At 38.2% G+C, this 22,005-nt stretch overlaps 1 protein-coding gene across 2 annotated transcripts in view; it reads right to left on the bottom strand.

Moving 5' to 3' along the window:
* The window catches only part of wasf1 (WASP family member 1), a 58,863-nt gene that overhangs the window by 31,919 nt on the left and 4,939 nt on the right, over positions 1-22,005 (bottom strand). For both annotated transcript variants that reach the window (XM_079255476.1, XM_079255477.1), the window contains exons 2-3: positions 5,290-5,444; positions 3,449-3,583 (exon numbers count right to left, since the gene is read on the bottom strand). In XM_079255476.1, the coding sequence (XP_079111602.1) occupies positions 3,449-3,583; positions 5,290-5,422 (268 nt within the window). In that variant the 5' untranslated portion in view covers positions 5,423-5,444. The remainder of the gene's footprint in view (positions 1-3,448; positions 3,584-5,289; positions 5,445-22,005) is intronic.

Here is a 22,005-nt window from a genome sequence, read left to right as displayed (position 1 = left end):
CTATAAACTTCATTCAACTTTTTTTTTTTTTTTTTTTTTAGATTTACTGGCTTGATCTATAAATGTCTCACTTCCTCAGTTATTGTACATTAAATGTCAGAGTTTTCGATCTCTGGCTAAACAAACAAATAGTTTCAGAATAAGTTTTCTTTCACCTGTGACATGGGTATGGTTTCCCTAAAAGGAGGTTACCCAGTTAACAAAAAAAAAAAAAAAAGGAAAAAGTAAAGCCTGAGTTTCCAAAACTTTCATGTGACCAGCAGAAAGGTCAAGTCTGAAATGCTGCATTTACAGAAAAGACTTCCTAAAATTCATTGTTTCCATCAGTGGCGGTAATAAAATGCTGCATGTTTTGCCACCTTTCCAACATTAAACTACCAGCTGGGTCAAGCTATTAATTGGATCATTTAATGTTTTAGAGCTTCAAATGAAGAAATGGGTTTGCAGCTGCTATCTGTAGAAACACTTATTGTGTGTACCATTTTCCTCCATCCTCTCTGACCCTCATCCTCCTATCTTCACCCCTCCACCGTCCTGATTTATGGTCCCATCCCTGCATGCACTCATTCCCCTCTGCTTCACGCCTCCTCTCACAGCAACCACAAAACCACACAAACAATTACAAGGCAAGTCTTCTGCTTACATGAAGAGCATCTTCTTGTAGAGGTGTGTGTGTTTGGTCATATAAGGATAAAAGAAGGGTGGAGACAGGAGATGCAAGGAGGCATTTACAGGAAAACAAACACCCCTCCCGCAGCTGTCCATCTTCATGTCACTCTGAAACATCTTTGCCAGCAAAACACATCAGACTACTTTGCTATTTTATCTTTTGATTTCATAAATCTCAATGAGTCATAGGACAAAATTGGAAGTATGTTTTCTTTTCTTTTCCATTTTCAAGATAATTTCATGTGGACATAAATGAATGTGGAGGAGTTGAACTGAGTGGGAAACGTCTGTTACCTGCAGAAGAGGCCCAGAAAAATTCTGCACTACAAATCCTTTTACACTCCAGTGCTTTTGCTGCAGTGCCCTGTATTATCCGCCCTTCCCTCAATCCTTCCATCTTTCTCTCCCTCCCCCCAACCCTTCCCACCACGACTCACTTAAATTGCAACTGAGCTGATTCTTATCCACAGGCTCTGAAGCAAACACTATGGGCTATAAGGGGATCGTCAAGATTATTTATTAAGTGAGATAAACCCATGGATTACATGTTCAGATGAAGACACACACAAACTCTTCAATGCAGATTTACAGTCTGGGTCCAAATACAGTCCTATATATGTATATCTAAATGGATGAACATTAAAGCAACCTGGTGAAAAATGTAAAAAAAAAATGCACTGGTTTACGTTAGTGTATGCCTATTCACCAAAAACCTCTGCAGGACTCAATTACCAAACAAGACCTGCACAGCAGACCCTTACAATTAGATCACTCTCAATTATACAACTAGCACAGCTACCATATTTGGAAAGGGTCAGGGTGAGGGGATGAGAGAGCATGGGAAAGTGGTGGATCAGAGAGAGAGAAGATGCAGACAGAGGTTGCATGGAGATACACAGAAAGTTATTAAAACTAGAGGTTTATTTTATAGTAAAGTGAAAAGAGTGCAAACTAAAACAGTTTACTTTGCATCTCCACAATGTTTGAAGTCAAAACTCATGGTTCCGCAAAAAGTAAAACAATTCACTGGCTTGTAAAAAGGTACCAAAGCCTCAGCTTGCATTCTCAAAAGAAGCCATAACCAGCGGGTACAACGGAGTGAGCATTTTACTGTCTCTGTCCATGACAAGGAAGCAGTTAGAGTAGTATTGTGCAAAGCCGTAAACACACTGCTGGCCCATGGGAAATCGATACAGCGCCTTGGAGCGTGGCATTATACTGCTGTGATTCTCTCTTTTTACTGTGCACCCATTGCAAACTCCACACTACATACACTATCCTGTCATCCTGCCTCTCCCCTTTCAGAGCAACCTGGATTACCCAGAAGTTTACACTGAGTATTGTCGTTTTTTTTCCCTTTTTACTGCACACAACAGTTCCTAATGATCCTGTCCTGGCAAAGAAAATATTTTTATTGGGTGAATGAGCATCCAGCAAAAATGAAACCTGGGATGAGGTTTCTAATAGTGCCAAAGTTGTACTCTGTGTAGTGGATGAAAAATGACACAATCTCAAAGCTCCTTGTTCCTCCTATAACAGCCATTAACACTGGTGTCAGAGATGCATGTGCTACGGTATGCTGACAGACCTCTGCAATGGATCAGGCCCAGATTAAGTTAAAAAATAAATAAATAAATAAATAAAATAATAATACTAATAATAATAATGACGGGAGAAGATTTTACAAAAGTGACTTTGTATTTATAAAATATTCAAGATTAAAAATAGTAAATAAAGAACACGTTTGACATTTCAAAGGTAAAACTTAAAAGGGTGCTATTATGGTATTTGGAGTTTTCTGAGCTTTCTACAGTGTTACAGTGTTGAATCCTCATCAGACATGTGAACGGCACTGTTTTTTATCACCTAAACGCATGTTTGAGTTTGAGTTCCAGCACGCTCTCCGTTCGGTTTCCATGTCAACGAAAAACGCGTCGTTTTAGAGAGTTTTTTCTACTTGGAAATCCTTGTGACGTCCTGGGGGATAAGGTTCGGTGATTGGTTACCTTCTACTGGTTAACAAGGGCATGTGCAAATACATCAGGCGGGTGGAAAACGTGGGATAAAGTTATTTCCAACGATGGCTGGTGAGTTTACCAAAGAGAGACATCCTGCTGCATTCGTTGCTGTGGGTTGCTGTTTTCCACTTTGTTTTCAGGGTCTGATTCAGGTTCCAACATGTAGGGCTGTATGCTATGTGTTGACATTGTTTTTTTTTTTTTTTTTTTTTTTTTTTTTTAATTGAGTTCATATGAGCCTAATCCTTCTGTTTATGAGATGTTACAATGACGACAAAAGCAAGTGCGGTGCACGCTCCCAATGTAGCGCGGTGGTGGGAGGCGGGGCTTAATGCGGAAGAGTCTCAATCCACTCGTTTTGACCACAGGCTGATCTGACAGCCTACGGAGAGGGTCGGTCTGAAGTAAATAAAGCGATTTTTGACAATAACTCCATCAATCCCAGCCCTTCTGGGCTTAGAAATAAAAATATATTAGCCTGAAATGCACTTAATAGTTCCACTTTAACATGGATGATGAAATCTACCCAACAGGCATGACAAATTTGACACAGCCTCACAGTGCGAACATAATTATCAGAACTTTTTATTGGAAAGTTGTGTCTATTCCAGCTTTTTCATTTCTATTTTTTTAAAATGTGAATCAGATTAAAGAACTTTTCTTCAATCATAATGAAAACTAGATGATATTTCTAGTTAGGTTAAAATGGGCGAAGAGAAAAGTTAAACAAATGCATTTGACTGTGTGGCATCAGTACTCACATTCTTCTTCTTTGGGGTCCAGCTGTGTGACACTGATGGAGAGGCGGTCTACTCGCTCCTGCAGTGAGTTGACCCGGAAGGAGAAGGAATGGGCTTCATTGAACAGCTCTCCAAACAGGTCCTCTGCATATTTACCTGCAAACACATGTAATTTAAGAATCTATTTTTTCATTATGCTGTTTTAAAACCAGCTCTTTGGAAAAAAATATATTTATCTGAAATATATGAACCCATGCAGTGAAGCAAATTGCAAGTGTTTACTTAGTTGTTTAAAGCATAATTCCTCTTCCACAGAGTATTTTCACTTTAATGCAGCTGTCAGTTCTGGTTCGTGTCAACCAACTCTGGAAACTTCAATAATTTGCAACACTTACTGCGGGTCCCTGCTTTTGTTTTAAACTCAAAATGTTTGTCAAACACAATCACAGCTAACTGCGCTGTTCTTCTGTCTCAGCATTCCAGATCTTCACAGTTACTAAGAGTTGGACTTCTTTGTAGAACAAAGTGGTGTCAGCTGACTGCTTTAATAAAGATCTGATTGCTGGAGATGTACCAAAGACAGCCATATGGTACACTTTGCATGCATCTGAGCTTCTGTTCTATCATTTGTAGAGCTCAATGTAGTGACCGCGACTGTTTTAGTTTTTGTAATTTAAGGTGGCTTTGTGCCGTCGCTTAAATTTTCTGATCATTTGTAGCAATAATTGTTTCATACCATTCAAGACAAAACATATCAGAACTATGTCAAATAAATTTTTTAAAAAAACTGAACAGTGGCCTTTCTGTGTTTGCATGTTCTCCCCGTGTATGCGTGAGTTCTCTACAGATACTCCAGCTTCGTCCCACCCACAGAATAGGCATCTGAGGTTAATTGATCACTTATCAACAGAATTAAAACTGAAACTAATCAGTCAGGATTTATTTACAACAAAGTGAGCTGAGCCCACAAAGTTTCCACTGTTTTCCATATTCTAGTTATTTCAACTCAACAGGCTCTAATGACTTAATAATCACACTTATTCGCTGTCCATGGTTCTGAACTTTGTAAACAATTAGAAAAGCAGTTAAAGTTACAGCTGGAGCCCTACAATTTTTTGTGTGAAATCAGGCTTTTAAATGAAGAAAGCTAATATATAGACAGTGAATTCTAAAACCTGGTCCTCGACGACCAGTATTCTGCAGATTTAAGAGGCTTCCCCACAGCAACCCACTTGCAAAACTTGCAGCACGTCAGTCCTCAAGGACCACAATTGGGGATCCCTTGTGTGGACTCTTTGATCAGTCAAAAAGCTCAGTGAGGAGTTGGAAAACTGACCTGTTTTTACAAGAAACAAGCTGCACCTGCAGTGTTGACAAATTACGCACAGCTACCAAGTCCGACTCACTCTGATTTGTATTCATTTTAGTAAATGGCCTCAGTCATTAACAAAATGCCCAAGCTGTGAAATTTTTTGTGAAATTTTGAACATCACATGCAGAATCGGACACTTTTTTTGACAGCTTTTTGCCAATTGGTTTGGCCCCAAATCATGATATTAATTGAAAGCTCTAAAATTAAAGTTTCTCTTCTTTTTAAACAATTTGAGTCACAAATGAATATTTATCATTTTTTTAGTCGTGATGAAAAATCTCCATCTGGACAATATAGAAAAATTAAACAGCTTTCATTTTTGCTCTGCAGTGACTCGCTCAAACCATATTAAAAGAAAAAAATCTTAATAATATTGCTGTTGATGTGACAAAAATTGCTGCACTGACAGAACTGGCAGGAATCAGTGTGTGTATATATATGAACCATGTGTAGTGTCTTGTATTAGTATATGAGTCATCATGTTACTGACTGAGGCTGCTGAGCTGGCGGATGACGCTGGCCAAGGAGATGTTAGTCACACACTCCAGCTCGTTCTTGATGTTCCTTGGCAGCACCGTGTGGCACAGGTGCCTGGGCTCGATGGTGCGCTTCACCAGCGGCATCCTTATGCTGTGACACTGCTACCTACAGAGATGAGAGAGAGCAAGAGCATATAGATGGGAGATGGGAATTTTTATTAGTGCTCTGATACTTACAAATCTTGTGATTTTGTAGAAAATTGTAGCACGTCTTTGCGCACATAAATTATATTCATTATGCACCAAAGAACACAAGCAAGAAAGAACAAAGCAGACTGCAATGACAAAACATATAATGTTTACAGACATTAAATCTGAGTCATTCCAGGCTTCTACTACTTTGAACAAAGGAAAATCTTTTAACAAGTCCAAAAAACAGCGCCTGTAAGTTCAAGCCAAATACACCAGGTAATAGGGCTGTGATGATATGCTTGTGTCCTGATCGTTTCGATTCCGATTGTTTGGGTGCCTATTCGATTTAAATTGCGATTCTAACAATTCTTCAATGTTGCTGATTTTTGTAGATTAAAAACAAACTTTTTTTGGCTCATCTTTTTTCTTGATTTCAATTAGGAAAAAACAACACAGAAGTCAGACCATCATTCTGCTGCTACAGTGCCCAAGACGACAAGTAAAAAGATCAATCAAAACAATAAAAATTACTAAAATTTCATAATGGATTATTTTTATTTATTTGAAAAAAATCAATTTAGAAAAAAAAAAAAAAATCAATTTTAAAATTGTGGATTTTCCCACCCCTACCAGGTAATATGTTCCCCTACTTAATTTAACGTGTAAATTACCCAACAATATTAATTAACTTTTTGACTAACTTTCTGAGGCAGACATACGCCTGTGTATCAAATTTAATAGCAATCAAGTACTGAATACATATATCAAACATAGTTATCAGTATTGTGTAGAGTAAAAAAAAAAAACAAAACTAACCATTCCAACCAGCAATTGAGCTTTTCTAGTCTAAAATAAAATGGTCAAAGCATGAAACCAATAGCATGTAACTGCCATCCACTGGTATGCAAAACATGTCACAGCCTTAGAGGATTTAAAAACATTAGTTGTAAGGATGCAGTGGCAAAAACATGGAAAGCGCGACAACGAATCAGACACAGGAATAGACAGAATGGGGGAAAGAAATATGAGAACAGAGAGCTAAAGGTTTAGGAGAGATTGAGGACATAACATCATCTAGAGCACATCACACTCTGTGATAGCACCAGTTAATCATGCTAACACTACTTCTCTCCTGTTAGCTTGTGTTTAATTACAGGAAGCATGTGCAGTGATGTGGAGATCAGGTGTTCCAGCGGACCGACTGGCTGCTTGGTCTCCACAGCGATAATGTCTCATTAAGGCATTGATTACATTTTAATTGATATCTGGTGCTTTCAATGGTTGCCTGTATTTTTAGCAGTATCTCAGTCATTGAGGAATAAACATGATTATTGACTGTATTTATAAAACAAAGAAAAAAATAGGGCAAAGACTATTCTAGGAAGCTGCCCAGCTATAGGACGGTGAGTCATCTTGGAAACATCTCAATTGGGGGCATCAGAGACCATAAAAGGAAAACATGCTCCTCTTGAAGCCTAGGCTGAAGTGGTTTGAATTAGGTTTGCATTGATGATACAAAAGCAAGCACTGCATTCATTCTTTACCCATTACGAGAATAAAAATACATCCTCTCGAAGTTTATTTCTTCCTTTGGTTATTTTTTTTCCTTTGCATGTCTTCACGTGCACTTGGCATCCAATCCAATGGATACCAACACTTTGTATGATCTCAAGTGGTCTTACAGAGCGCAAGCCATGTGCATCTACCTGCCAGGATGGATTTTTAAATGCATCCGTTATGAAAGAAGCCTCAACAACTAGATCCATGACTGCTTCATGTAAGAACAGGAGACAACAAGCATCAAGCAGAGAATCATTGATCTTCTGTAAAATGCATTAGCAGTTCCACATTCTAACCAACAGGCTCAATATGATCATAAATTTAATTTAAATAGAAATTCTCTGAGCAATGGAAAAGGCTGAAAGGTGGTTAAATTTGTTGAGTTAAATTAAACAAATCACTAATAGAAAGAAAAATATTACCAGTAATAAAAATAAAAGATGGATGGAATAAGAATAAAAAAAAAACAAAACAAAAAAAAAAAACATAAGGGTAATTGTTATGCTTAATGTTCAGAATAAAAGAGAAGCTGTAAGATTGTAACTACCTTCATATGACATCCAAAGTCAGTGAAATCACTGCAAAGAGGCAATGTGACGCATAGGTTTGTGGAGTTGGGTTTTGGGGTGTTGATCCCTGGTTTTAAAGAATGAGGAACATTTTTGAGGTATTTAAAGACTTCAGTGGAAATATCTGACACGGAGATATCGGCGCAATCTCGAGTTGTAGCTTTTGTAAAAGTGATGCGCAAACTGGAGTAGTCTTAAAATACCACCAACTATAGCAACAACCAAGGAGGAAACAAGAGGAGAGATAAGTTAGCACTTAACCCTCTAGCATTAACTTCATGGTGATGGGCAAGTTTTGGGCTAATTTAAAGATGCATTACGTAACTTTCTGACCTTAAAACTCTACGTTCCGGACTCTTTCGATGACACTGACATCTATCATGTCTGTTTCTGGAGCCGCTGCTTCCCAGCAGCGTCCCGAGGCTGAGACACCCCACTTTATAACTTGTTTATTTGGGACGACGTGTGACATTGCAGCAGAGGTTCACTTCACAAGAGAAAACACACTGGCTGTTTTGAACACACCACGTTGCTGATTTAGCAAAGAAATTAAGAAGATTAAAAGAGAAAAAGGGACTAAACAAGGGTAATTGTTAGATTATCTTTTGCTGGCTAGAGAGAGCTAACAGGTCAGGAAAGATGCAAGATGGAAGCTAAATTAGCCGTCGATAGGGGGCGAGTGACGGGGAAATGACAAAAGTGTCTTTAATGTCCAATATTTTCAGTAAAATATAACTAATTCAAATATTATAATCTAAAGATTGCAATGTTTTTTTGCACAAACATCCTCACTTTCTCATATTTTTTTCCACAGTTGTTCGTTGTCCACGGTTCATGAGCTGAGCTGAGAGCTTCTGTCCCATCCCTGAGACTTGTCTCCTCCCAATGATGGAATGTGTTATCCTCCCAACAACTTTCCTCTTAACCTAGAGGGTTGCAAGAGTTATTTCTGAGGACAATGGTGATGTGTGGGGAAATAAAAAACAAAGATAGAAAACTAAGCATGGCAGCCACAAAAAAAAGAAGATGGAGAGAAGCAAGTGACTATCTTAGGCAGAGGAGGCTGAAAAACCTAGACGAGCAATATTTTTTATTTATTTTGATCAATCCAGCTTAAATGACATCGATGCAAAGACATGATAATGAGAACGTACTCTGCTGGGGAATATGAATAAGAATAATCGGTGAATTAAAGTGTCACAACATGAAAGCGCCCAGAAAAGACACAAGTTGTGATTTTTTTCCTCAGTGGGGGTCTTTTCATAAAGCAGCTGTTGCCAGTTTTTGTCGTGTAAATTCTTTGCATAAGTCATTACATTTTCTTGATGCATGTTGGCACATCATAAACAAGCAGGAACTGTAAACCTTGCTTTTGACTGCTTTGGGGTCAGACATTTGACTGCAGGATAAATTTACTGCTTCACTGACCGGACATGAAATAATCTAAAATAATCTGTGCTGTGTACACATGAGGATTTTCCACATTAAACACACAATAGCACACACATACATGATGTTTTTACCTGTTGAGGTTTCCACACCATACTATGACAGCATATGACAAAGTTGTTATCATGGGAATTATGCCATTTTTTTCACAGGTTCCCATGAAAAATCAATTATAAAATACTGAAGATCTGACAGAGAATAAAATCAAAATGTGAAGCAGCAAGAGAACGATGGAGGTTTACCTTAAATCCATACAAATTCACAAAACCAAATAAGTGTGACCTACAGCATTATGCAGTAGCAAAGGGTTTTAATCTAACACACTCACATTCTACAGGACTTAAAGATTTCAGAGAAAATCTTTAAGTGGAGATTGACGACACAGAATGTTCCACCAAATGATAAACACGAGATGATCATATCAATTTGATCTTAATTAAAGATTTAATCCAATCCAGTATACCAATACTGGATTGAATCAGTATAGAGTCCTCTGACTCCAACCTCTGATGCATGGAGAAGACATATCTCTGCTGAATCATTGCCATTTTAAATGTAATCCTGCATAATGTAAATATAAATAATTACTGGCAAAGACTGGTGTGGTATAGCTGGCATTGTATTGTGGTTTGCTTCAGCCCGACTGAACCATCATTCACAGCAAAAATATGATTATTTATTTTCAGTTTCATAATTATCCATCCAATGGAGAGCTAATCAAGTTTTTTTTTTTGTATTTTTACAAAGTCGGATTAGTTTTTCTGCTAACTTGGATGCTGACATGTCAGTAAAACAGAAGGCCATCACTGCTGTGCGTTTCATTATCAAATCCTCTCCAGTGCTTATTACACAAAAAATATGTAACATTCTTGTGATTATATTTTATTTTACATGCTAGTCGGGCTCTTTTCCATCTACACACCCCTTACCATCCTGCTGCTACTTTTAATGATATATTCATCTTAGTAGGTGCTTCCCACTGCCACCAATTTACTGTGGAAAAGGCTACAATTGTGCCAGAACAGTGAAAGCTCTTGATGAATGAATGCAATGTGAGAAAGCAAATAAGGGGCAGATGTGGGATTTCTCAACCATTGTGCAGAAGCATAAAGCAGGTCGAGGGATGGCACGTGTCACAGGAGAGCAAAGGGGGCTACAGTGGTTTGTCCAAAAGTGGCTCAAATAAATCCTAAAGGAGTATTTACTTAATTCACAACAACTACAAACTCATCAATGTGGAGAAAGTCAAGAGCTTTGCATTTTAGATGACTTTGAAGAGACACAGAACCAGTATTTAATCATATATATATTTTTTAAAGTAGGTAAGAAATTATTTCCACAAGGACCACAGAAAGCAGACAGCTTTGACAAGACATGAATGAACATGGCATGCAAAACACTACAGGGAAAAAAAAAAGTAGCCCCTGCTTGCCACCAGCCTCATGAGAAGAAGTAACCAGCAGCAAAGCAGTGAGGAAACCTGCAGGGATTCAAATCAAACAGCCTGACAGTGTGTACACAAATGTTCCTGATTGGATCGCCATGATACGGGATCCAGGATTTGGCGGAGATAAAAATGTGTGGTTCTGACCACAGGATCACACACTGTGTGTACACTTTGAGTTCATCGTCATAAAAAAAGTCCTATTCAAGCTACGGCACTCAACCCTGAAACATATTTAGCTAAAAACTGGGTATAATATTCATTTTCAATTACTTCAGTACTTCCAACCACTGCTTATGGTATCACTGATTATATAACTTGACCAGGATGAAACAAATTGGTTAAACCAAATGATTCATACATGTGTTAAATTTACAAAGTAAAGAACTCGCAGTAATGGAAGAGCTTTCTAAAAATTAGCCTTGTGCATGGACCTTCTTTCACAACAATCCTACAATCTTACCACAGAAACCCATAACATGAATACTTCATATGAAACGCCATTTTCATGCCTTCTCTGGTACTTTTCAAGGAAATGAATTCAATGCTTTCTCAGATTGCAAGAGTATTGCCATCAACTTACATAAAAGCAAATTTAAAAATAGAAATGTGTCTTTACATATGGACAGCCATCCAATAACCTGTGGGGGCAAACAATTCAACTGTTGCATGAGTGCATCAAGAGCTGTGAATTATTTAGCAACACAGGCGCTCAGTACAAGTTTCCCTAGGACTTAAAAGAAAGTTGTAAAGCAAAAATAAATGTGCTCTCTGTTTCAAAAAAGTTGCCTGATCCCTCAGCTTTGTGGTGATGGCAATGACTCTGTCAAATAAGCCTTAACATTTGATGCTTTGTTCAGTGATCCAGTGATTCTGGGAACCTATACAAAAACTGTAGACTTGGGCTACTTTCTGAACTATGAGCAGCTGCAGACATAAAAACTCAGCCATCTAATCAGAGAAGCTGGCAGAGCTGCAGCAGCCAATAGCGGAGGAAACTGGCAAAGCTTGCAAGCAGCTGGTTTAAATCAGCGATACGCATTTACAAAGCCGGATATAAACTGCTCATTTTCAATGGAAAACAGCCGAAAGAAAGTTTGTAAAACCTATTAGACCCTTTTCTTTGGTTGGTTTAAATACTTTTTCTTTGCAGCTGGAATAAAAAAAAAAAAAAAAAAAACACAAAACACTTTTCCGCTTTTTTTTATTATTATTTTTTTTTTTAATCATTCTATAACCTTTCACTTTGTTTCTTATATACTTAGTACTTGTACAACGACAAAAACTGACACACAAAAATGACAGAAAACAAATATGGTCAAACAGCCCTAAATATAACTATCGGATGCTAAGATGTTTATGATCTTTTAAGTGTCATGCATATGTTAGGAAATTAATTAGATTGTTATTTTCTTTCATTTAAACAAAAAAAACAAAAAAAAACAAAAAAACTAAACATCAAGAAAAAAGTCCTAATACATTCGTTTTAACAGACAATCCGCCTTGATCTGGATAATCACCTGGATTACGCGGGTTATACAAAAATGAGATTATAATGTCATTACAGTCCTTCCAACTCTCCAACCCAATGAGTACGCCAACATCTCCCTCAAGCTTTGATGTGTTTATACATTTGAACAGCTACAAGTTTGTCTAACTAGAACATATATTAGAAATGAACTTAGTCCAAGATTGTAAAAACACAGTGGACTTTCTCCAAGTGAAACATCCTCAAGATCCCGGTAAAAAAAAAAAAAAGGTCCAGCTGCTTTTAATTCAAGCTATTAGTATGACCGCAACCTGTGCAACCGAGAATCATCACCATCAAAACCTTGTTTAGTGCATAACAGAGTGAAATGTTCTCTCTTTAAGCCTGCCAAATTCCATTAACTGAAATACCTAGTTTGTTACTGGCTTTACTCATCTTATTTCCAACTGCAGTAATGTTTAAAGTACCATCTGTTATTATACACAAGGTTTTTTTTTAATTTATTTTAAATTATTTTATTTAATATGTCTGCAAGTTTAAATTTCATTACACCTGTTAGTAAATAATAAATGGGTCAGATTTTCCTCGTGCTTTGTGTTGCAGCCTTTTTTTTTTTTTTTTTTTTTTTTTTTAAATTGGCCTGTTAAAAGGGGGTTTTAGAGGTGAGGTTTGAAAAACAAACAAATCTAACATAAACCAAGAATAAAATCAATTATCAGGTCAATATGCATAACCTTTGGCTCAAAACACAGCTAAGTATCAATATCGGGCATTGGCCGATACCTGACCTGTGGTGTCAGTATCCGTATCAGAAGTGAAACAGTGCGATCAGGACAGCCCTGACCAACACCCTCTGACACTATGCAGCCTAGTTTTTCATTTTAAAACATTTAAACATTAACATGTCTGATTCACATTGATTTTGTGACGTTCTGAAAGAGCTCAGATTTGTTTCTCTTGTGACTGGAAACCTAAAGTCAGGATAGCAGAGAAGAAACTAAAAAACAGCAAAAATTTTGATAGTCCGACTTTTAAAATGGAAAACAATATATATAATCCTGTTGACTGAACTGAAATTTTCAGAAACTGAATCCCGTAAAACTGGACTAACACACCCAGATAATGTGGCTGGAGACTGTGTAATTCCGATACGTGTGTGACTCAACTTATGAGGTTATACTTAAATGTACAACAATTTCTTACATTGAAAGTTAGAAGAAGCAGAGCATCTTGAGCTTTGTTCCACAAAGTCCACATAGCTGTGATGTGACTAATAACCATCTGTGCATGTACACTGGGGTGAAGAAAGTGGCCTAAATAAATGATCAGATTCAGCTATAACCGTGCATGTAACCACACTGTCTGAACTTTAGAAAGAAGATTAGTTAGTAAAGTTTAAAAAGAGGACCCAAACTCAAATTAAAAGGCACAGATTTACTGTTGCACATGTTGCAGTTTTCTGACTCGAGCTTTGCATCAAAGCCTAATTTAAATAATACATTTCATTATCACAACAATATGGTATTGCACACAAACCTCAAGCCTTGTTTCTCAACACCAGCTCCCAGCCCACCTGTCACAACAGAGCACATTGGCAAAGCATATCATAGCATAAACCTGTGTTACTTCCTGCCAATTAAAATTTTGTGCCAGCTGACACCCCAACAGGGGCGAGATGACACCTCCCAGGCTCTCGCCAGTGTTGTGCTACACATATATATTCACATACTTGCATAACAGACCTCATATTGGGCTAAAAATACACCTGCAGCACTAATGCTGTCAGGCTGGGCTGAGACAGCTATGCTATTTAGGTTTGCTGGTTATGGGAACCTTGTGTGGAGAGATATGGGAAATTTATCCCCTTTATTCCCTTTTCTCATCATGAAGTTTTTGACTCCAACTCAAAAGAGAACAACAGATTTGTATGTATGACTTCCAACTTGCACAAACTATTTTTGTAAGCTGAAGACATTAATCTTTACCCCCCCCCTCCTCCTCCTCCTTCACCTGGCAAACTTACATAAACATAAAAAGAAAGGTGCTCCAGTTAGGCTGAGGTTGCTGACACTGTGTCAGGGCTGTGGTGGAGGTAAGGACCCAAATGCGGAAACAGGGATGCAAAAATGAAGATGTTTTAAATGCAGAACATTGAACTGAGCAGAAGGGAAACAAACACAAGCAATGGACCAGCACTGGGAACAGAAACCAAGGGGTATAAATGGTCAGGAACAAAACGAGACACAGGTGAAGTGAATGAACTAAATGAGACCAGGTGAATCTAATGAACAGGAACAAAGGCTAAACAACAAGGGAACCAAACAGGGAAGACCATAACTAAACATACAAACACAAGAAACCAAAACTAAAAATACAAAACACACATCATGACACCGTGTCCAAAGGCATCTCAGGTAAAATTACCATTATAGAGACAATCATTAATGCTTGATATTTGAAACAAATTAACCAGTTATGTATGTGCAGCCACAAAATCAACTAATACTGATTGAAATTTCCAAACATAGTTCTATAAAAGGAGTCACTGTGCCTGAACAGTGGTTGTCTGTCTATTCTTTATATATTCATCACATGCCTGACAATAAATCTTACAATGACTGCATAGTTGGACACAGTCCACACTGTATTTTGTTACAACAAGATCAAATCACTGTAGACATTCATTTAACAATCACGCCTTATCTTTCAGTAGATGAGTACAACTAAATATTCATGGGCATCTGTGTGGCAACATCAATGAGTTTGGTGTCTGCTGAACAAACAGACTCACAGAAGTTTATCTGCTGAGTGCATAGAAACCCACTGGTATGAATAATGAAAGCCCACTGCTCAATAATAAATGTCTGCATGCTTGCACACTGCAGCTGCACTTGTTTTGGCCCTTGAGGGAAGTTTCATTATACCAACTCCCTCATTGTTCATACAGACGTGAAGGACATGTACACAAACTTAACTTTGCAACAGCCCATGTCAATTCAGACGACAAAAATGCAATTTTAAAGGAAATCTCTGAAAAGCAAAGGCATCTTGTTTTTCAAGGCTGATTAATCCAGACAAGCAGCCAGTGAAATCAAAGTGCATACTGCAAGACTTCAGCTACTGCAACTTCCTGCTCAAATTAAAGTTTCAGCAAAGGAAATGACAGAAGAAAATCCGGACAAATTAAAATTGAATACATTACTTTTCATTCGCTGCTATGTCAAAGTGTGCCAAACCACACTCAAGCATCTGTCATGTAAGGTTTCAGTGAGGATTTAGTTGGATAAGTAGACAGAACTGAGGCAACAGACAGCAAAGACCCACAATTAACAGCTCTTTAGCACAGCACTAAATGAACAGGAGTTACAAGTTAACACCATCAGTTAAATAAAATAGACAAAGGCTGTGTCCGAATGTCCACACTGTTACCTACAAAGTGCCCTGTGTAGTGGTCATACCATTTTCTAGGAGGGTCCAAATGTCCAGCGAGAAAAAGTAGTGCCCACAATGCATCTTGACAAGTAGTGAAAATCAATGGTCACTAGGTGGGTCGATAAAGACGACAAATCATTGCAGGCTCAAAATGGCGGAAGACACACGGACATCAAAGAAGTTTTAAAAAGAAAAACAAAAAGACTATAGCCCACTTGTTTTAGATACTGTATTTACAAACAAATATGCAACAAAGAAAGAATAAAATACAATATAAGTAAATTATATATTTTCCCAAAAGTTCGGAGTCAGGAATAGTCACGAGAAAAGCACCAGATTCATGTCTGAATGACCAACAGAACAATATAGCGTGCTATACAGTGTGGCTCTATGGAGTAAATGAGAGATTAAGGACTAGTGTGGACATGCAGAAACAGCCACAGTCTCCAGTTCAGATATGAAGATTTTCCTTTCTGTTATAAAAAAAAATAAATAAATAAATAAAAGGGAGGGGGGGGGGGGGGGGGGGTGATGATAATCAACAGAACAAATTCACATATTGTTGCTCGCGAATACAAAGTAAAAAAAAATAAAAAATAAAAATAAATAAATAAAAAGGTTGGTTTTCAGTTAAACTGGATCCAATTTAAATCAGCTTCATTCAGTTCTTACATCTATGCAGGTCTTTTCATACATATTTCTGTGTCAACAGTTACAGAGTTTCTAGGGCTTAGTAAAAACCTTCAGCTTTAGGTGTATGTTATAAAAGGTTTTCAGCTCCTCATGTTTCTTTACCAGTACTCTGTACTCTGTCCAGACACAGCAACAAAGAAGGAGTATTTTGAGCCTTGGTTAAACAAAAAGAAAAGGAAAAGCTACCTGAGTTGTGTTAAGGAAGAGGCAAAGACATCATCTTCTCTCAGAGAAATCAATGAGTTCTTAAGCTAGTATTAGACTTGTCCGTTCTTGGCTCGTGTAAAGAGGTCAGCGCATAAAGCAACAGATAATTTATATAAAGATACAACGGGCTGTTCTAAGATGATGAAAGTCAAATGTTTTTCCGACTCACAATTTAAAATGACATTTCTGCCAACAGAAACACAAAAGCATACAGTATGATGTGGGAACTGTGTGCAGTTAATGTGATGCTTTGTACTGGTTTGTAAACGGCTACACTTTTGTGCTCAGCATGTGGCCATTGCCATCTTGGTCATCTTTTTTTAGTATACAAATTTCCAAATTTGGAAAAGATAGTGGATAAATAACTTTCCGAGTCTAATATCTACCTGTAATTAGTTTCAGAAAACAGACCTTCACCCAGATCAGAGTATTTATCAAACACAAAATATTTTCACTGACTCGATATTGAAAGAGTTGCACTTTTTTTTAATGGAAGCCAAGAGATTTGTGGAGCATTAGTTTCTTTTCACTTTTAAGTCATTCCCTTGTTGGCTCCAAATCTCAGGCCAAATGGCTACAAACACCTTTTTGTAGCATCTCAAAACACATGAACACACAGTCTGTGCCTCTTGTCATAACAACCACCAAGCTCAGTCAATAGGCGATTAAATCACCCATTCAAAAGTATTGTGTGATCTGGTTGGGGCTTGGCAGCCTCCGAGGCCTGGATATGTGAGGAAGAGGAACAAGAAGTGAAACACAGAGGATTCTATGATAAACTGGACCAATCAGACATCTCCCAGGGCAGCTGTGCAAACTTCTCTAGACTTCTTTCTTGAGTGTGTGTGCCACGACACAGTTTACATCTGTGGGTGAGAGATTGCTCCTGGAGTGACGGCCAGTTAAGGTGCCCTAATGATGAGGAAGCCTGAGACAAATTGAGTTGACACACAAAAGTAATTCTAAGCAATGGGAGGGCACAGGGTAGTCTTGGTCAAGTGATACTGGATCAGCTAACTCCACTGATACACTGGAGGCACGAGCAATCACACGTTTAGCTGCTTTCAATTACATATTGCACAGTAAAAAAAATTAAACCTGTTTTTACTGTTATTTAGCAAGTAGGCCCTGCTATCAGAAATAGAAATACAATGAACATAAAAAAGAGCAGCAAAAAAGGAAAAAAGAAATAATATTCAACACCTTAAACTTCAGAATGTCTAGAAATTTGTTTTAAAAGAAAAAAATTACAACACTGTCACAAACTGGATGTCATATTTTTAAGCTAAAAAGCAAAGATTCACACGTTTTGGCACATTAACTGGAGGCAGTGGGTATTGCCACGGCAGCAAGCTAACAGGCAGAGCTTTGTCACCATTTTGTTTTATTTTTAGGGTTTTCTTCCACCTATCCAAGTTTTTGCTCATTCAGAGTCCTGAATTCAGCTGCAGGCACTGTGTGACCTGCATCTCATGTCCGCTTACAACCCCCCACACCAGCCTGCATCTCATATACCCATTCTACCAAAAGCTATGCTTAAGAATCCCAAAGCAAGGGAAAAATGGTGGTTCATGTAAATGGAAATAGGAATTGGAAGGAAAGGATGATTATGAAGCAATGGGGGCAAAACAGGAGAAAATGTGGTCTGACAGCTTTGTGAAACCAGCACTGCAAAAGATTGACTAAATTATATTTTCAGTTATTCGCTCATTCTGCCATTTCACTCAATAATGATCAAGATTCAGATGTCTGGCAGTTCAACCATGCAGTTTGAGTAGATTTCGACATTACAGCAGACACAGTAACTTAAGGTGTCTGCATTATTCACTTGCCCATATTTTAAATAGAGTCGTAGTGGTATAAGCGAGTCCAGACCATCACAGTTGAGCCACAATACAGTCCATCCTCAGCTGATATATTCCACTTTTCTAAATGCGTTCTAACTCCAAGGAGAACTGAATGGGTGACAATGGGGTTGAGATGAAGGAGACAAAAGCCTCTTGGTCCCTTTTCTTTCTTCCTTTTAACTTTGCAGCTCTCTGCTTATTTCTGATTGACACATCTTGAAAGAGAAAAAAAAAAACAATTCTTCCTGCGGATAGAAAGCCTCTCACTGGTGTATTCGCTCCCTTTTGGTTGCCTCTATTTGTTACCTCTTATCAGTGGGCATATTTCAAGTCTCAAGTCTTCTTTTCTTTATTAAGTTAGACTGAAAAAGCATGCGTTTCTGTGTGTGTGTGTGTGTGTGTGTGTGTGTGTGTGTGTGTGTGTGTGTGTGTGTGTGTGTATAGAGCATAGCAGCTGCTATCTCTACTCCCTCACAATTCCATGTTATCTTTCACGGTCAGTCACCCCCCTCTTCTCTTCAGAGGGAGTTTGGAGATATGCGATCACTGTGCCCTTGTCAATCAGTCGCCGTTGTATCAATGCTCAATCAAGACTCCTCTCTGTACCGTTGCAATTAAAAGAACATATACATGTCTTGTACATCATCCACCTCTTCTGATTCACCTGCAGACCTTCATGTCACCACCTCATATCTGACAACTTTATGTCTTGATCAGGTATGCAAACATTTTAAACTGCCTATACAAAAAACATTTAAAACAAATGGAAAAAAAAAACAAATGGACCCATTGTCCATGTGTTCTGCAAGTATTATCAAGTGCAGATTAAAGAATGTTTAATATTTTCAACAGGATTTCAACTCCAGATGTGGTGTATATACAGTTCTCCTCTCCTTGTGGGAATGAGATGAAGATGGGGGGGGGGGGGGGGGGGGGGGGGGGGGGGGGGGGGGTGACAAGTATTGTTCCCAGATAAGATGAACTAAGCATGTGACCATTTTGAAACAGTGAACTATCGGGCCTTTTCTAGAGAAGAAATACAGTTTGAGTGTAAAAACCAAAATTGTCAAAACCGTATTATGTTTCACCAAAGGCAAGAAGTCGGAAAAGGAAAAAAAAAAAAAGCTTGATAAATAATTGCGGAAATGTTAATAAAGCAGTCATTACTTAACACCAATTCAGCAATATACAATACATAACCTTTTCAAAGGATAGACTTTGGATTAAACTAAAAAAGGACAATATTTTATGAATGACTCCATAAATTTCTCTTTTCCGCTGCTTTATTTATGCCGCATTTGGAAAATGTATTGGAAGCTCGAGGCAACAACCCCCCAATCACTGTTTCCTCTCCTTTCCTGTTACCTCCACTTGAACTCAGACTCATTTTGTATGAAAAATAAATAAATAAATCTGGTCAACCTCTAAGTCATGGCTTATGTCCAAGGAAGTCATAACATTACACTGACCACAAAAACCGGTTATCATTATTAGCTCATTGCAAGCAGCCAGCTCTGGTTTACGAAAAGTAGGACAAATGAGGAAGAATACAGCTTATAGATCTAGAAAACAATAGTGGGAGAGACGAGTGAGATGGAGTACACATTCAGGACGCTTGTTAAGAATAATGAAACGTAGACAAAGGAAAGAGAGGGTCTGCGGTGGTCCCAGCTGTAAGGCCAGGCCTGTCTGTCAGCACCTATCTGTCCTCCTGAAGTCCTGCTATCCCAAGCAGGCTTTTGCCTCAAGTTGTGGCTAACATTTATATAACTACACACAACAGTGAAGTCAGGCTTTGACCTTATCGTACACTTCATGATGGACACACGTGGTCTACAGCTTTACTGTTTAGCTGGAGGATGATGGCTGTCCTCCAGGTAGCTTATGCCAAGCTTGTTTAACTCCAAACACTGGCTGGCATTTAACCAGCTTTAGGCTTGATTAAGGAAACACACATTTACATGATAAAACTGTTGGTGTGGTGTGGGACTTTTTGTTTGATATCTTAACAGTTCATAAAAGCAGTGTTCTCTGTCTTCATTTCATTCATTTTCACATTTTGCCTTTAAAAGTGAAGTTTCAAAGTTTTCAAATATCCCACATGTGCACAGTTGACTTAAATGATACTTCCGTGTGGATATGATACGCATGTATGACAACAATAAATGAAATGAAAGAAAATGAAATGAAAATGAATGAAAAATACTTTATTAATCCCCAAAGGGAAATTCAATATTGTAGTATATAATTGATATAAATTGGAATAAATAAATGGGGATATGTCTTTAATTGTGCATGTGAATGTGACAAATGACCTCAAAGCTAACAGAGAGCTATGTTTGTAGGCAGACCCTTACCATCAGAAATAAGAGGGGGTGCATGCTCTGGCAGAGGGGTATGTCAGATTACGCCCCCTCCTCCTTTGTTTACCAGTTTACATTATTTACTTTAGAAAGTTCCCCCAGATCATGATCATTGATGCGAGTTTGGTGGCTCATTTCCAGTCAGAATATTAAACCATAATACTCACCTGACTTAACATCTAATCTGTTTTTGTTTGTTTGTTTGTTTCACAAAGTTAACAGGCTGGTAGCAGGTATTTTTAGGTTATTAATTTCTTAAGGGTGGTAAAGATCACAAGCCTGTTTAGCAGGCCTAATTAATTCAAGGTCTTAAACTGCCACTTCACAGCAGGGATGCTTATTTAAGCACAACACCAGTCACTGCACTTGCTTCAGTTGCTTTTGCATCGCTCAACAATGTGTTAACAATTAAAGACATTTCTTAAACATTTGTACATTAGTTCTGAATGATGTCCACATCTGCATTGTATCTAAAAAAATTAATTAATTTGTAAAAAAAAAAAAAAAAAAAAAATTTAAAACAGACATGGTGAAACTGTTCTATTACAAATCTATACATCACATATTTCTGGAAAAACAATCTCCTCAGATCACTCTCAGCACTAAAAGCTTTGTTGCCACAGACCCGGTCCCATGTAGTGGTGTCATTCCAAGCTAACGGAGTGTCAGGCCAGTCTATAGCCAGCAATGTTAGGTTTAAAAAGAAGCATATAAAAGGCGAGTGGTGAGGTCAAAAGGAGGTCGGTTCTGGCTACATTCTGACCTCCAAGGCAATGAATCACATCCACTCATCCACCATGTTATGGTTGGGTCAGCGGCACTCGCGTGAAAAAAAGAATATGTTGCAGAATGCGTCTGAGCTTGTGCAGGATACACAAACGTGTACACGAGTGAAGACTGATGCACCGCTGTTACAGATCAAGGACAAACGGCTGACACCGGTGATGGTCATGTGCCAAGACAATATGACCGACGTACGAGATGAGGAAAAATACTGTGTTTCCCCTTCTGTTACATAAGTTTGGATACTCTTGTAGTAGCTGTGGGCATGTGTCTATAAATGAAAGACAGTTATGTAAGGGGCTGCTGCATCTCAGACTGTTTCCATAGTTTAACATTGTTTACTGTAGTTGAAACTCTGTGCCTTTACACTTCTTCTCACACAGAACTGAATGCAAAGACGGTCATAGTACGCAACTTTTTATGGAACCATGATGCCCTTTCACTGGCCTTCAACAATCAATAATTATATATTTTTCACCAATAAGAAATCTTTGACCTCTATGAGACTCATGCTCTGGAAAACTGACAGAACGGCTCTATGATAATACAGATGAAGTGGCTGTTTAATAAGGCTATTTAGAGTGGGTTTTCTTGCTGAGGATTTAAGTGAATGTAGCATTTCCTGCCAACTATCAGAGATGAAAGAAAGGCGAGCTTGAAGAGCAGCTTACACTCACAGCATCGGCCGGGCTTCCATCC

The sequence above is a fragment of the Telmatherina bonti genome, assembly GCF_933228915.1.
Source record: "Telmatherina bonti genome assembly, chromosome: 16".
NCBI classification, from domain to species: domain Eukaryota; kingdom Metazoa; phylum Chordata; class Actinopteri; order Atheriniformes; family Telmatherinidae; genus Telmatherina; species Telmatherina bonti.
Note: the sequence above shows the minus strand (reverse complement) of the source record. Positions and strands in the feature narration are given on the sequence as shown.